This window comes from Myotis brandtii, unplaced genomic scaffold (genome assembly GCF_000412655.1).
Source record: "Myotis brandtii unplaced genomic scaffold, ASM41265v1 scaffold325, whole genome shotgun sequence".
Taxonomy (NCBI): domain Eukaryota; kingdom Metazoa; phylum Chordata; class Mammalia; order Chiroptera; family Vespertilionidae; genus Myotis; species Myotis brandtii.
The window spans coordinates 1,651,420-1,668,751 of NW_005362486.1; the positions used below are offsets into that span (position 1 = coordinate 1,651,420).

Sequence of the window (17,332 nt, forward strand, 5' to 3'; positions counted from 1 at the left end):
ACTTAACCTCCCAGTCTCTGTTCCCTCACCTGTTAAAGGTGCTCATAAAACCTGCCCCACAGCGTTGTTCACACTAAACAGCATGTGCCGTCTGGACCGCTGGGAGCTCAGTGAATACCATCCTGTATCCTGGGAATTTGCACTGGACCCTGGAGGGAGGCGGCAGCAAAGGCTGTTCAGTGCTTCTCACTCCCACTGCTCTACCAGCCCAGGGTCATGGCCAGAGGTCAGCACGCCAAGAGCTAAAGAGGCAGGGACTGTCTGAAATAGGTGGGATGGCACCGCGGGGCCCTGGCACTGGGCTCTGGGAGAAAACAGATTCCGGCAGCAATTGGCCTGGGTTCAAATCCTGACTGCACTTGGTAGCTGAGTAACCTTGGGCTGTTGTGAGACTCAATGAGCAGGAGATGGGAGCATTCAGAGAGTGCTCCTCCCCCAACAGAAAAGGGCCCCAGTGCCAGCCCTCTCTCTCAGGTTCGTAGTTATTCCAGTTTCCTGGGCTGGGCCTGGGGGGGAAAACCACGAGGCATGGTGCTCCCTCTGCGTGGGGGAGGTGGACGGAGACAAAGGCAGAACTGATGCTGGAGAACAGCCTAGCCTCTTGGCAATGGACACGCAGCCTGTGCTCACAGTCTGGGGCTCCCTGGCTGCTCCAGATCAGAAAGTGCTGGGCCCCCGAGCATGCCCCTGTCTGCCAAGGCTTGTCAAAGACCGCCCCGCCACCCAGGGTGCTGGGGAAACAGGCACCTCCCGGGGCCAGCCCCCGCTAGCCTCCTGCTGTCCTTCCTTCCCTGGATGCAGGAACTCCTGCCGGGATGCAGAAACCCGCCGTGTATCAAGGCCCTCGGAGCCAGTCCCCGGGGGGCCGGCCTCACACAGACCACCGGAAGCCTGGCCCTCACATGCTGGCCCACAGCTCAGGGAGGCGTCCACAGTGCTATGCCAAGCACATGGTGGGCTGGGGCTGGCTGAGTGCGTATCCTCCTGAGGGCCTGACCCCCTCAGACCTGGACTGTCTACTGGCTCCCTATCATGGTCAACACGGCCCTCCATCATCGTGCCAGGACCTCTCCCAAACTCATGTACCCCTGTCCCTGATCTCTGCTCCAGCCAAACCGATCTCCTTCCACTTCCACAAAATCACATCAAGCGTGTGCGCATTCCTAGGCCTCATCACCGGGGTCTCTGCCCACGGGTCAGAGAGCTTGCACAGCCCTGGCTAGAGCAGCACCCTTAGCTCATCACTGTCTCCCTCACTCATCACCACCTGATAAGAGAGGCAGACTGTCTGATTGCCCATTATAATGTACCTTCCAGGAGACAAAAATTTCATTTTGTCTAACTTTCCATTTTTTATCATTTTATCCCCAGCACCTGGGATAGCATTGGCCCACAGTAAGCACTCAAATACTTACTGACCAAATGAATAAATGAAACTGGCCCTGGCCCACAGTAAGCACTCAACAAATACTTACTGACCAAATGAATAAATGAAACTGGCCTTTTCAGACTTTAAACCCAGGAAGAGCATTTTTGTCCCAAATGGAATAAAACCTCTGATAAGAATCAATGTAAGTTTTCCAATGGCGAACTCTGCTGTTTACCTAAATGCCAATCAAGGTGTTGACTGCAACTGAACTTCCCAAGGAGTTTGGCAAGACCCCCACCGGAAGCCCGAGCCCTCATGTGCTGGATCAATAAATGCCCAATAAATGTCAAACCACTGGGTGGGAATAAATACACTGAGAGCAGGATACCCATGCACAGCCTCAAAATATCTCCCCACGGATTACTTACTAATTACAAAGGGAAAATACCAAGTGATCAAAGTTAACAGCGCTCCTAAGGGAAAACTGACACCTCATGCCTCATGAGGGATGTGCCGTGCTGTTCTGCCAAGAACACAGTCTGAATCCAATCGTGAGGAAATATCAGCAAACCCGGATCCAGGGACATTCCACAAACAAGCAGCTTTACAACTCTTCCTAAGTGTCAGTTAGGAAAGGCAGCCTGGCTGGCGTGGCTCAGTGGTTGAGCGTTGACCTATGAACCAGGAGATCACAGTTCTATTCCTGGTCTGGGCCCATGCTCGGGTTGCAGGCTCAATCCCCAGTGTGTGGCCAATCAATGATTCTCATCACTGAAGTTTCTATCTCTCCCTTCCTCTCTCTGAAATTAAAAAGAAAAAAAAAAGAGCTGATGAGCTGATGGACATAGATGAGTTCACCTGGAGCTTTATTTTAGGACTAGAGGCCCGGTGCACAAATTTGTGCACGGGTGGGGTCCCTCGGCCTGGCCGGCAATCGGGGCTGATGGGGGGGTGGGGAGGGCGCGGGAGGTTGGCTGGCCACCAGTGGGAGGGACCCCAGCTCCTCATTGAGCATCTGCCCCCTAGTGGTCAGTGCACGTCATAGCAACCAGTCGACCAGTCATTCGGTTGTTTAGGTGACAGAACCTCCAGTAATTTGAATCCTTCCTCTTGGGCTGGTCAGGTTCAGCGCAGGCCACTCTTCCAGTTCCACAGACAGAGGCATAAAAGACTGGCTGACAGCTCTGTACGTGGAGGAGGAGGGTATGGGGTCATCTCAACCTTCAATATCTAATTTTTAAAATTGATTTTAGAAAGAGAGAAGAAGGGGAGGAGAGAGAGGTAGAGAGAGGTGAGAGGGTGTATGAAGGGGGGGCATCAAGTTGTTGTTTCACTTATTTATGCATTTATTGGTTGATACTTCTATGTGCCCTGACCAGAGATCGAACCTGTAACCCTGGTGTATCAGGGTGATGCTCTAATTAACTGGGCTTCCCGGCCAGGGCCTTGAGCAGCATTTGTTATATTTTCTAAAACAAATATACTAAAAATAGAAAAATAAGCCCAAGGTCACAGTGGTAGAGCTGAGATTTGAACCCAAGCAGACGGCTCCTCTATGCAACATCGCTTTCCCGATGCCACAGGGCCACCCTCCTTCAGGCCCTTTCCTAAGACACCACCCCGCAGCCATGTTCTCCAAGCAGCAGCCTCTCAGACAGGAGAGACACAATGAGTCCCAACCCCTTCGAGACACGTACACCAGTCGGCAAAACCAAAGGCGTAATGAGGTGCCAGAGGGACTGGGGCTGCACACTGGGAGGTCTGGGAGCACGAGAGCCAGAGGCCAGCAGCAGCAGCGATGCCCAGTGCTCGCTGCCAGCCTCCTGGGAAGTGCAGCGAAGCAGAGGCCGCTCCCTCATCTCGGGAGGGCTGAGGAGCGGTGTCACGGGGGCACGGCTGCAAGACAATGGGCTGGAACAGGCTCTAGTGGGCACACAGAGGGACTAAAGACAGCCCTGCTCACAACAGGGAACAATGCTGTTGCAACTTGTGTATGGTACTCCCCCCCCCCTCCCGCATATGACAGTGCTGGATGGTGAGAAAGAAGGCCTGCGGGGGGAGGGGTTCGTCTCCAGAAGAGGGGCCTGGTGGTGGTGTGGCAGCCTCTGCGGGGCTTGGGGTGCAGCTCTTCATCCACAGGGATGTCTGGGCAGGGGGAATGGTCACATAATGCATCTCCGATAACAAGGGGCCTGCACACACAGGCTCCTTTCTCTGCAGCTCAGCTGAGCAGACTGGTCTGCCCATCGAGGGTCTCCCAAAAGGCCTTCTCCAGTGTAAAACCAGCCCCTCCCCCGCACCCGAACACCAAAGCACAACTGCTTTCAGAGGAGGGAGGCAAGGCTATATAGAGAAAAGAGCAGCTGCCTCCCTCGCTCGCTGCCAAAGCTGGCTTAGCCAAATCCCCAGGAAAATGCTGCTGCACATGAAACATGAAAATGCAAACCACAGACAGTCTGCTCTCCTTCCCATACACATGTTCAAACACGACTGCTTTCCAGCGCTCGCTGATGGCTTCCACACGATGAGGTCATTTCCATGGCTCTGTCTGTGGCTTTGCTCTCCCTTCACCATTGTGAGCCAGTTTCAACTTATTTGACCCAGATGTGCAGGCCCAGGAAAGCAGGGCAGAGGCAACAGCAAAGCACGATCCGAGTGTGGAGCCCACCCGCACCCCCTCCACCGAGCCAAGCAGAGCCCCCAGGTGACAGGCTGGATGACTCAGACCCGCAAGGCACGCCACCCCAGAACTGCAGCAGGGCTCGGGGGGAGGCCGCTGGAGGGTCTCGGAGCTGCCTAACCCTCCTCCTCCTGGGGCTTCCCCTCGCTAGGCCACCCGCTCCTCGCCCTGACCTCTGTGACCAGAGAGGACAAGCCAGACGCTGGAGAGGAGAGCGTGCTCCAGTCGAAGGCCAGGGCGGAGTATTCGGAGTATTCCTGGTCCCCCACTGCAGGGACGCTGGGAGAACTCAAGGCCTGAGAACAGGGTGTGGTCGGATTCTACTGGAAGCTTCCACCACTCCACAGCAAACCTCAAACCGCTAATTACCTGTCTCCAGGAAAGCAGAGATGCTCTCAGAGGCAGGAGGCAGATGCTGATTTCAGCAAGACCTGGGTCTGAAGACTCCTTCCCCTCCCCAGCACTGAGGCCCAGCAGTGGGAGGAGGGTAGGACAGGGCCTGATGGCCCACCAGCATATGTGATAACTGCATGCAGCCCCAGAGCTGGCTGGGGTGGGGGTGGTCCTTTAGGAAGAGGAAATGCTGCGGGGGGCAGGCTGTGGGCTTAGGGCTCCCCAAGTTCATTTCAACAGAAGGATCCAGGCTCTCTAAGGAGATAATGGAGCTGCCGACCGACAATCCTGGCCTTAGAGCTGCCGGAAGAAATGGTTCTGCGCTCAGCTGACCAGGCTACAGAGCTATCAGACTGAACACTCAGGAATTCCAAAATGTGGTCTCTCTCAACTTCCCGTCTAAAGGGACTGCCTTTAATCCACCGTGAGGAGCACAGCACCCGGCCGTGGTGCTCTTCAATGGAACCGCCACACTGCGTATGGTGGGAAGGGAGAAGGCCAAGGGCAGGACACCCCCCCCCCCCCCCCCCCCCCGAGGAGCCCAGGACTACGGGAATCCTGGTTGGCGCTCACTAGGAAGCACGGGCCAGGAGTGGACAGCAAGACCAGCTGCCACAGCCCAGCCAGCAGTGAAATGGATCCAGCTATCCTGCGGGTAGTCTGCCTCTGCCCACTGGTCCCAGGCAGGCCGACTTTTCCGCTGACTCGAGCCTTAAGACTGCCACAGAGTCTTGGGATCTTGCCCCGTCTGAGAGAGAGAAGGGCGAGGGGGGGTGGGGGCAGAGAGGGAGGGAGAACGCAAGGTTTGTAGTGGAGGCACAACGCAGCAACTCGGGATTTATTCACTTCTAAATAGGCTCTGAATGCAATGGCTTCTCCTGGCCTCATGGAGTCCAAACAGAGAAGTGAACAGAGGCCTCTGCTCTCGGGGCACTGAGGAGGCAGCACGGAGGAGGCGGCACTCAGGGCTCTGAGCCGAAGCGGAAGGGAAAGGAGGGGTGGGGGGGGCCAGTCAGCCAGCCAGCCAGCGGCAGAGCCCAGCTGAGTGAAGAGCTCTAAGGGGGTAGGAACCGCTCCACTGTGGGACTTCTGCTTGCTCTTGTCCACATCCAGAGGGAGCCCTGGCACTGGCATCAGGAGCTCTGAAGCACCAGGGAGGAAAGCCGACAGAAACCTGCCACTTATGGGCCATCAACTAATGAAACCGAAGCGGTAAGGAAAGACTCCTGTGGGCGCTCACCTTTCCTGGCCCACTGACAAAGCTCAGCTCATGCTCAATGCCTGCTCGACAGCGTTGTCTACACTGTGGCCCTCACAGGCACAACCCTTCCACCTCCCACCCCGCCGTCACCAAGTCCCGCCCATCACAGGAGGTCACCCCGTCTCCAGGTGTGGGGCAGTCACCTGCACACACACCAACCCGCCAGCTCGTGTGCACCCCACCAGGGCCAAGTGCTCTTCGTTAGCATATTGCAGGTGTGTCTCCGTAGGGAGGGAGGCGGAAATCACCAGGCTCTGCGGCTTGGGAGTATGTAGTACTTGACAATAAACTGACAGGCCCTGAGCAATGAGGATCATTCAGGCTGTGAAGGAAGGAAGCAGCCAGGGGCCCTAATCCAGGCTAATCAGTTGATCTGCTTCTTTGTTTGTTTTCTGAGGTTAACATTCTAAAAAATATCTATCTATCCACGTGTCACATGAATATATTCTCAAATAATTCTAATCATTGACATAAAGACAGATAATAGTTGGGTGTTCATTATTCTAGTCTTTTCTTTAATGAGTTTCCATAAATATAACCACCCTATCTAATAAAGAGGTAATATGCAAGTTGACCATCACCCCAACACACAAGATGGCTACCCCCATGTGGACACAAGATGGCCGGCAGGGGAGGGCAGTTGGGGGCAACCAGGCCTGCAGAAGAGGGCAGTTAGGGGTGACCAGGCCGGCAGGAAAGGGCAGTTGGGGGAGACCAGGCCAGCAGGGGAGGGCAGTTGGGGGAGACCAGGTCAGCAGGGGAGGGCAGTTGGGGGAGACCAGGCCAGCAGGGGAGGGCAGTTAGGGACAATCAGACCAGCAGGGGAGCAGTTAGGCATCGATCAGGCTGGCAAGAGAGAGGTTAGGGGGTGATCAGGCTGGCAGGCAGAAGTGGTTAGGGGCAATCAGGCAGGCAGGCGAGCGGTTGGGTGCCAGCAGTCCTGGATTGTGAGAGGGCCCAATCCCAGTGGGATCGGGCCTAAACGGGCAGTCAGACATCCCTCAAGGGGTCCCAGATTGGAGAGGGTGCAGGCTAGGCTGAGGGACACACCCCCTGCCCCACCCCCTGCACAAATTTCGTGCACCGGGCCTCTAGTAGCTTTATGAAAGTCTTTTTTTTCTTTTTAGGCACAAGTGGGATAATCCTCTATGGGTTATCTGCATAGTAGCCCACACTATGCACTCACTGTGCCTTGTTAACTGGACCCCAACCCCTGCTGTCAACAGGGGTCCCTGAGGTTTGAATTTTTTTCTGTCACAAATGATGCTGCAATGAATACTCTTGCACCTCTTTGCACATGTGTGTGAGCGACTGTCTCGGTCAGATACCCGAGAGCAGACATGCTAGGTCAAAGGGAGACAAGGTTTACAATTTCACAGACCTGGCCATGTCCAATGCACACCCCACCCACTGTGCATGAGCACCTGGGAGAAACAGGGTCTGTCTGTCTCAGCACCAGCACCAGCTCTGTCTGGGGGTGGCCTCAAGGGGGTCACTTCTCTATGGTCTAAGCTGCCTACACCTACAGAGACCCCACCCAGCACATCTAGACATAAATGGAAGGCCACCAACTCCAACTTACTGGTGGCCCTCAGACCATTTAAAAAACCCACTGCAATAGCAGTAAGGAAACACAAAAGGGGACAAACGCCCAAGAATGACGGGAATGAGTGGGAGGCTGCAGGGAACGAGGTTGCGATTAACTTCCCAAAGTTAGGAAGCGGAAGGCAGTACGTGATCGAAGACAACGCTGAAGGAACGAAGCATGAGACGGGCTATGGCAGAGGGAGGGACACAAAGCCAGCTCATGGCCTATCAGACTGGGTCTAAGTACAAATGAGAGAGCATCCACCAGACATTCGGGGAAAACCAGCAGCCAGAAAAAGAATGACCAGAATAAACACTAAAACCAGAGTCCAGAGGAAATGAGATCACGGAGGGTCAGGAGATAACTTTTAAAACAATTCTAATTAGTGTGTCAGAGCAAGGAAACCCAATCTGGCCTCTGCAAAGCAAGAGCAAGAGGCTATGAAAATCCTATCATCAGAGACCCAGAGGGAAGAAAATTAAAAATACAACTGCCAAATTACAGCCTTCACGACAAGGTCTGCAAGACAAAGTTAAGGCGCTCTACTCACCACAGACAGAAAAGGCAGAGATGGAAACAGTGAGAGCAGCAGGCACACACAGGATCAACCTAGGAAGTCTGACAACTAATAGGATTTCCAGTCAGAGAAAATAAAGCGAAGCATCAAAGAAATAATAGAAAAAATGTACAGAGCGGAAGAGCAACGTAAGACTTTAAATCAAAAGGGTCCAAAAGTACTCAGCACAACGAAAAAAATCCAACCGGGCACCTTACACGATTTCAGCACACGAAGGATGAAGAGAAGATACTATCAGCTTCTAGAAAAGGAAACTAATAAAGCAATAAAAAAAAAAAACCAAAACCAAAACCAAGTTAGCTATAAATAAATGAAAATCAGCCTGGCTGGCAGGTCTCAGCGGTTGAGCATCGACTCAGGAACCAAGAGGTCATGGGTTCGATTCCCAGTCAGGGCACATGCCTGGGTCAAGGGCTCGATCCCCAGTTGGGATGCATGCAGGAGGCAGCAGATCGATGATGTTCCTCTCTCATCGATGTTTCTCTCTCTGTGTAAAACTCAATAAAAACATTTGGAAAAAAAAAAAAGAGAATCACGTTGGCATCAGATATCTTATTAGCAACAACGAATGCCTGGAGTTAGATCAATGCCTTCAATGTTGAGAAGGAAAATAAAATGTAAATTTTGTATTCAGTCAAACCATCAATCAAAAGTGAGGGTAAAAAAAAGGATTTAAAGTTTACCTCCCCCTTTTCCTTCTGAAGAAGTGCTTACAAGTGCACTTCAGCTAAACAGGAGAAGAGAGCAGGAAAGGAAGGCACGGACTCCAGAACGCAGTGGATGGCACCTGAGGAGCGATGAAGGGAGTCCGGGTAGAGAGATGCCTGGACCAGCTGCCCAGGCTGGGGCGCGGGAGGCAGCGTCTGCACACGTCTCAGGAAGGAAGCAGCCACCGTGTAATGAATTACCCAACTAAGTGTCTGGACAACTTCACAAACACAGTAAAAGCAGTTATTCTTTTAACCACAACAACTGAAAACTGTGAAAAAGTGGGTAAAGTCCTGGTTCACGTATGAAAAACTGAAAAGCAGCATGACTAGGAGGAACTGTTGGAACGTAAGGAAAGCGAACCCACTTGCCCTCCACATCAGCCTTCTCCTCCACGTGGCCCAGGACTGATTACACGCTGGGCAGGTACACAGCACTGAGATCCTCGCCTCGACCCGAGGCAGCAGCACACACTATCGTGGTCACAACAAGAGCACTGCTTACTGGTGTCAACTCAGGGTCAACCGGCAGGCACAGCTACACAACAGAACAGGCCCTGGCAGTGTGAAGTACAAGTACAGCCCACAGGTAAGTTGGGAAACAGCAAAGGACGAGGAGGTGGTGGGAAGAAAAGGCTGGAGGCCCTGAGATTCTCACCTGACAAGTGATAAAACTAAACGACAGTAGGTCGCAGTAGATTTAGGACTCCAAAGGCAATTCTAAAAATAGTAATATAAACATCAAAAACTGGGAGGAGAAGGGAGGGAGGGTGAGAAAGGCACGGGCACACCTGGGAGATACTGCAGGTTCGGTTCCAGACACCGCAATAAAGCGAGGGTCACAATGAAGCGAGTCACAAGAACTTTCTGGTGTCCCAGTGTATGTAATCTATGTTTACACTAACTGTAGTGTACTACGTGTGCAACAGCATTGTCTTAAAAACAGTGTACATACTGTAATTAAAAAATACTTTATTGCTAAAAAACGCTAACCACCTGAGCCATCAGCGAATTGTAATCTTTTTGCTGGTGGAGGGTCTTACCTTCAATGTGTAAAACAGGCAGTTATCCGCAAAGCACAATAAAATGAGGAATAAAGGAGCTGAACCTTTCCACTTCCACAGTGGGGACTTGACGTCAAAGTCTGATAAATCAAGAAAGAGCTGCAGAGGCATATGATTCAGTGTCTGGAGGAAATGACCAGAGCACTAGCCCAGGGATTTTAACAGCACCTGCTCCTGGAGAGCCGACCGGTTGAGGCAGAGGGCTCCCGAGCCTGTCTCGCCCATACAGGCCTCCGGTGCTACTTGACGATTTGACTGTGTGATGGTGTGGCTTCTTTTTTTTTAAATCCGCATCCGAGGACATGATTAGAGAGAGAAGAGTAGAGGGAGAGAGGGGGCGGGGGGAGGGGGGTGGAGACAGACCGATAGACAGCCGACTGGGGATAGAACCTGAAATCCAGGTATGTGCCCTGACCGGGAATCCAACTGGCAACCTTTCAGTGCACAGATTGGTGTGACTTTGATAAATGCTCCCAGGCACATAATTCAGTGGGTCCAGATTCTGTGTTGGAGAAAGCTCCGGAGCGATTCTGATGAGTGGTTCTAGGTCAGAAGCGCAGAGCCTCTAGGCTCCACTCAAACCTGAGCTGCTCTCATCTCACAGGACCCAGATGCCCCGAGGCGGGCTAGCCAGCCATTGGAATCCTCGCTTTCCGCTCAGAGCAATGGAGTCTCTGAGCAAGTCCATGACTTGCCCTGGTGTCACGAACCGGCCACATCTGGGGAGTTTCTCACGCTAGATGACAATGGTGCTCTTCCTCACTCGCTCGGCCGTTGACCTGCTTGGCCAGGCTTTCCCTGCTGGTCACAGCTCAGAGGACTCTTGTTCTTTGGCTCAGCTGCCATGGGAGGCCTGCCGAGGACACCCTCAGGGGTGGGGTGAGGCCTGTGCCAGTCTGTGCTGGAGTGGGGCCCGCAGAGCCTGGTACTGGGCCTCCCGCAGTTGTTGGAGGGCCTCCCACACTGCCCGTCTTGCCAGGGCTGGCACTGTCCTGGAGTACACTCAGCAGAGCACCGCTCCCGTGGCCCTGGAGGGAAAAGGGTCAGGCCCCGCCTCCCGGGCCCAGAGAAAAGGGGGTGTGCAGAAACAAGTCTCCTAATGCCCAAAACCAAGAACAAGGAGGCTGCATCAACATTTTTACTCTCAACAACAGTGACTAGAAGCCAAACTTGAGAATGAGTAGAACCTACAATTTAGTGGGGAAATAATCTTAGTTCTCTAAGGACGTGCCCATTTTCCCTGGGAATTATGTTGTACACATAAAACATGTGTGTATTCACATAGATACACATTTGTATATATGTATAGTGCCTGTGTATTTAAATATAAAATATGCCACAGTTTAAAGACCTAAAATAAAAATTTAAACTACACACGCATGGTGCACACTGTCCAAGAAACAGAACATTACCAGGATTTCAATGTCCTTTCTGCCCCACCCCCACCAGAGATGATCATGTGGCTGAATCAGGTGTTAAGAAATCTTATCTTTCTTTGTCTTCCTAGTTTTCTTATGTATGCATGCACCATAAGCGGTATATTGTTTAGATCTGCTTGCTTTTCAACTTTATCAGGAATCACACTGTGTGTGTTCTGAGTCTTCCTTTTCTTGTAGTTCATTCATTTTCACTGCAACAGAGAAGCAGCCCAGGGTAGGAAAACAACTCAATTTAGTTATCTCTTCTACTGTGAGTTGATATCCAGGTTGTTTCTAGTTTTGTTTTTAATCATGACCAAGGCTGCCAGGAAAATTCCTATGGGAACAGTTAGTCTTTAAAATCTCCTCCCAAACAAGTCTGCGCTCTAAACTCAGGTCCGGGTTTCACCTCTGCCAAGAGCACAGGAGGAAAGCCCTGCCGGTCGCTCAGGTCCTGGGAGTGCCCTGCAAGCGAGAGGAGCGGTTCCCAGGCTTGCCCTGCCCCTGTCTGGCCTCGCTCACACAGATGCCTTCTGCTCCTCTGAACCCGAGATCCCACACCCTGCTCTCCATCGGGAAAACAATTGGCCTTTTTAGACGCAGCCTGGGTTTCTGAGTCACACCGCTCTCTCTAGTGTCTCCCCCTTCTTCCCAGGTAAGAGGGAACAGAGGTCTCAGTGAAAGGGCTCCATTGATGGGCATGGGCCTGACAGCGTGAGAGCGGAAGCCGCAGGAGGTGATCCAGGCTCTGCCCTGCCTGCTGGCCAGAAGCAGCACTAAGATGCCAGCCGCCCAGCCCACCCGGTCCTCACATTTGCCATATGGCCACAGGGGGAAGAAAGGACACCTGCCCATGGTCAGGGCTGGCATTTCCATATGCTGCATATGTTGCTCCACTTAAGGCTCATAGAATTTTAAAGGCGTAACAGTAATAGAAAATGACTAACACGTCCAATACACACCGCATGCCAGCCGCTGTGCTAAGTGCCTTCTACGCCTTCTCCCAATGGGTCATAACTCACAGCGGTGATGAAATTCATTTAGAAGGTTACGACTAGAATTTTTTAAAAAGGGAAACACACAAGACTGGAATTAAATGAGAAAACTAGAGAGCATCCCACAAAGTAAGGGAAGTGTTTTTGCAAACCTGTGTATTTATTCACAGGTACTGGGTGACGATGTAAAATGTATTTCTCACTGTGGGCAGAGGCTAAACCAAAAAAATTGTTCTTTCTTATTTTTGCCGTAATCATCCTGAGGTATGTTCAGTTGCTAAACAAGTTTAACAAGTACTTCCCCAAACTCATCTGCACCCCACACCATGGATACCAGCTGCCCCTCCAGGCTCCCAACACAACGGCCTCCTTTCTACTTCTCTTTCCTCCCCCAGAACACGGGCCATTCCCTCAGCCCGGGACATTCTCCTCGCCCCCCCACCAGCTCTCTGCACAGCTGGCTCCTCCCCATCCTCCAGGTCTCGGCCTGGGAGTCAGCTCCAGAGAGGCTCCTGGACATCCAGCCCACGCAGCCCTCTCCCGTTCAGGGCCACAGTGACCTGTTTCCTGGTTGGCCGTCTGCCTCACCACAGGGCTCCAGACAGCGATGCGACCTGATGGACTCCCAACGCACATGGCATCCAGCGCAGCACCAGGCGCTCGTCTGTTACACGAGCACAGAAACTTCCCAACTCCTCACCGTTAGTAAAGGGCAAAGCAGAATCCCAGCCCAGCCATGTCTGCCCCGAGGCTTGCGTAGCCCCTGCAGATCGCTGAAACCTGAACAGCACGTTGCCTCGGCTCCCACTGCTGGTCAGTGTTAGCGCTCGGACAGGACCCCGCATGTCTGCCTCGCATGCCCATGCTCTCCCATGTCAACGGAGAGGGGAGTAGCCACTCGTGGCCAGCTTAGATTTGGAGGGGATAAAGGAGAAGACTGCAAAACCTCCAAGCTAAAGGAGAAATGTGCCAGTGACCAGAGAAATACCAGAAGAAACAAGGAGAGCTACCAGCTCAGAAATGGGGGTGGGGGAGCTCCCCCAGACACCTCTTTTGGGAAGGTCTAGAGAAGCAGCTGGAGAAAGCCGGGAAATTCAAGGGGCAACTGTGCAGGGGTTCAGAGGGCTGAGGCTGTGGAAGGGCACTTTAAGGCCCCCCTGGCAGTGGGAAGAGCTGGTGACTCAGAATGAGATGGGAGAGTCAGGACTGAAAGGCTCTGGTACCGGAGGCCAAAGGAGCCGAGGAGCCGAGGAGCTGGCTCTGGAATGCTTTGGCAATGCTGCCCCCTCGTGGCTGTGGAGTGCTTGACCCTCAGGAAAGAACACAGTGGTCAGCTTGTGGCTTTATTCTTCAGCAGCCATTTATTGAGCACCTAACGTGGGTCTGGCCGCCGAGGACCGGAAACCGGTCTGACATGCCCCAACTCTCAACGACCTTGGTTCCCTACAGCCAGGCAATGACCAAGCCCTGTTGAGTTTACTTCCCTCTTTTCATAGCAAGACTGTGAGGACAAAGACGTGTCTCACTCATCTCTGAAGCTCCAGTACCCAGCAGAGGGCCCAGCGCATCAGAGTAACGACGGCAGCTACTACTTAGCACGTGCGAAGTACTCTGACATGCAGAGTGCATCGGAGCCTCACATCTTGCCTACCTGGTACCTCTGTGACTTCCCAATGGAGATGCCCAGTAGGCGTTCATTACAGTATGAGCCTGGGGTTCTTGGAAAGGTCATGGGTAGAGAAGTAAACATGGGTATCACCCGCACACAGGTGATGATTAGAGACCAGTGCCCTCAAATTTTAACGTGCATGAGTCCCCTGGGGGTTTGCTCATATGCAGATTCTGAGGTCTGCAGTGGGGACCTGAGATTCCGTGTGTCTGACAGCTCCCAGGGGATACCAACACTGCTGGTCCACAGATCACATTCTGAGTGGGAAAAATCTGAACCAGGGGTTGACAAACTGGCCAGAAGGTCGAACCTGGCCCAGCTAAGAGCAGTATTTTCATTTTTAAAGGCGTTAAGAAAAAGAAAAAGGAGAGCCCTGGCCGGGTAGCTCAGCTGGATTGAGCGTTGTCCTGAAATGCCAAGGTTTTGGGGTCAATGACCAGTCAGGGCACATACAAGAAACAACTAACGAATGCATGAATAAATGGAACAACAAGTTGATGTTTCTCTTTCTCTCTCTAAAAATCAATTAAGAAAGGGAGTATGTGACAGAGGCCATTTGTGGCTCATAAGCTTAAAACACTTGTTCTCTGGCCTGTCCAGTTTGCCAAGAAGCTCATCTAGGGACAGGACGTATAGCTAAACAAGGAGAGAGAGAGGACAGCTCGGAACAAACTGTTATGACTTTGTCTGGGCAGGGAGAACAAAGTGGACCACACCGCATGCATGCGAGCACTTATGCTCAGAAGGCAGCGCTGGAAATGAGCTAACATCTGAGGCACCCGGTGGGAGCGGGCTGTGCTGGGGGAAAGGCAGAGATCCTGGGGCTCCGAATGGGGAAGAGGGCCTGTGGTGAACGGGTAACTGACTGTCCCTTTCCCGACTTAATTTAAGGAAAAAAACGACAAAGATAAGGAGGGGCCATCATCACTTTGTGCAATACCAGAGAAGTACTGGAAAAATAAAATAAGAAAAAGCTGTGAATTCTACAGAGCTGCTCTGTGGAGACCTTCATTTTGGCTGAGGGTTGGGAAGGGTAGATGCAGGGATGCGGGGAGGCCAGGGGAAGGGGTGACAGCAGAATAAACACCCCAGAACCCCAGGTGCTGTCTGGCGACAGTGCCTTCTGTCATGCTTCTGCCTCTCCGAGTTGAAGGATCTATTTGCTTAAAGGTCCATGCCCGAGAAAGTAAATACAGCTGTCCATTTCTGTCAAGTTGAGCCAATCAATCTGGCTTTCCCTCAATGGAGGACCAGGCTGTTTTGCTGGCAGTTGTGAAGCTTTGCTTGTCTCACATCAAGTATTCACATATATCTCCAAAGGCCAACAACAGCACCCTTTCGTGGGGTGCGGAAAAGACTAAATCTATCAGAAAGGCTGTGGCAGGATATCCGTAAAGCCAAACTGTTCTTAAATGCCAGAAGGCAAATAAAAAGGCAGATGGGTATGTGCTGCAAAGCAGATCCCAGCATTTCCTGGTCAAGAGGTACTTCAAGGTCAACCTGTCTCCTTCACACTTCCGACAAAGCGGCCTACTCAATCTAACCATAGAAAGAAGAAGTTCACCTCATGCCTGGCTTTTGGCATGGAATATTCTTATTTTTCCCTCTTTTCAATGAATTATACTTGTGTCCTGGCTGGTGTGCTCAGTGGTTGGAGCATCGTCCTGTGCACCAAAGGGTCTCAGGTTCAATTCCCATCAGGGCATGGACCCAGCTTGCGGAGCCAATCCCCAGTCAGGATGCATGTGGGAGGCAACCAATCGATAGTTCTCTCTCTCTCCCCCTCTCCCTTCCTCTCTCTAGAATCAATGAAAAGCATATCCTTGAGTGAAGATGAAAGAAAATAAAAATAAAAATACTTGCAATCAAAAACAAATCTCTGGCCCTGGCTGGTGTGGCTCAGCTGGTTGAAGCGCTGTCCCCTACACCAAAAGGCGGTGGGTTCGATTCCCAGTCAGGACACATACCCAGTTCGCAGGTTCAATCCTGGGTCAGGGCTCCTATGAAAGGCAACTGCACATCAATGTTTCTCTCTCTAAAAAAAGGTAAACACAAACAAACAAACAAAACTCCCCCACAAATCTGTCTTTTAACCCTTGAATTCCTGTCCTTCTCAAGTCCATCCCCCTCAATCACACTCATGGTCTCCCCTACTAGAAAGTGAGTTCCTTTAGGGAAGTGACCCAGCACACTGCTCATTTCACCAAGTGTGGTGAGCAAGTCCTCAGCTACTGGGAGATCTCAGTGTTTCGGGTCCCTGTTGGCTGTGTGATCTTGGCCGAGTTGCTCAACCTTCCAAAACCTCAGTTCCCTCACCTGTAAAGTCCTATCACCACAAGGCTATTCTGAGGATAAAATATGACGATAAAGAGCACTTAGAGCCGAAACCGGTTTGGCTCAGTGGACTGAGCGTCGGCCTGCGGACTGAAGTGTCCCAGGTTCGATTCCGGTCAAGGGCCTATACCTGGGTTGCGGGCACATTCCCAGTAGGAGATGTGCAGGAGGCGGCTCATCGATGTTTCTCTCTCATCGATGTTTCTAACTCTCTCTCTCTCCCTTCCTCTCTGTAAAAAATCAATAAAATATATTTTTTTTAAAAAAAGAGCACTTAGAATGGTGGCTAGCACAATGTAAGGATTTAGTAAGTACTGACATTCATTATTATTCAGTTAGTATACGAACCTGTTCTCTCCCATGAATCACACTTCCTCCTCAAAACAGACTACACCAGAGCACAGTTTCTCAACCTTGACACTACTGCCATTTCTGGTTGTGGGGGCCCATCCTGTGTTTTATAGGACATTTAGCAGCATCCCTGGCCTCTACCCTCCAGGTGCCAGCAGCAACCCCCACCTCCCCAATTCTGACAACCAAAAATTGTCATTCTGAGATTGTCCAATGTCTCCCGGGGGGCCAAAATGACCTCTTCCTTCCATTGAGAACTATTGCACTAGAATATGCAAATCAGTTATGGAGAGTAGCCACCCCTCCCTAATGTCCCACCACCCTGCTCTCCCCACAGGCAGCCACCTGGGCCGCCACTTGCTCACCACTCAGCTGCCTCGGAGGAAACAGGTGATAGGTGCTGTAAATATCATTGGAGAACTGCAACTGGAGCTCGGGGCTGCCCGTCAGGAGCTGGGCCACCTGTTCCACCTGGAATGGTGTCTTCTCCAGGATCACAATGGCATCCTCTCCATCCCCAGAGGCCTCATTCACCTGTGGGGGGAGACACCGTGAGGCCTGGAGAACAGAAGCAGGAAACCCGCCCCCCGCCCCTCCCCACCAGGGCCTCTGAATTCCCAACATTTAGGATTTCCTTTCCCTGCAGTTTCTCTCCCCGCAAGTCTAGCCAATGGCACTGTTTCTCCTCCCAGGGGAGAAATCATCAACCTAAATCAGTGATGGCGAACCTTTTGAGCTCGGCGTGTCAGCATTTTGAAAAACCCTAACTTAACTCTGGTGCTGGGTCACATATAGAAATTCTTTGATATTTGCAACCATAGTAAAACAAAGATTTATATTTTTAATATTTATTTTATATATTTAAATGCCATTTAACAGAAAAATCAACCAAAAAAATGAGTTCGCGTGTCACCTCTGACACGTGT

General features: G+C 51.8%; 1 protein-coding gene across 3 annotated transcripts in view; it reads right to left on the reverse strand.

Moving 5' to 3' along the window:
- The window catches only part of DCPS (decapping enzyme, scavenger), a 34,568-nt gene that overhangs the window by 15,427 nt on the left and 1,809 nt on the right, over positions 1-17,332 (reverse strand). For all 3 annotated transcript variants that reach the window (XM_005870882.2, XM_014543412.1, XM_014543413.1), the window contains one exon: positions 16,772-16,940. In XM_005870882.2, coding sequence (XP_005870944.1) covers positions 16,772-16,940 — 169 coding nt within the window. The remainder of the gene's footprint in view (positions 1-16,771; positions 16,941-17,332) is intronic.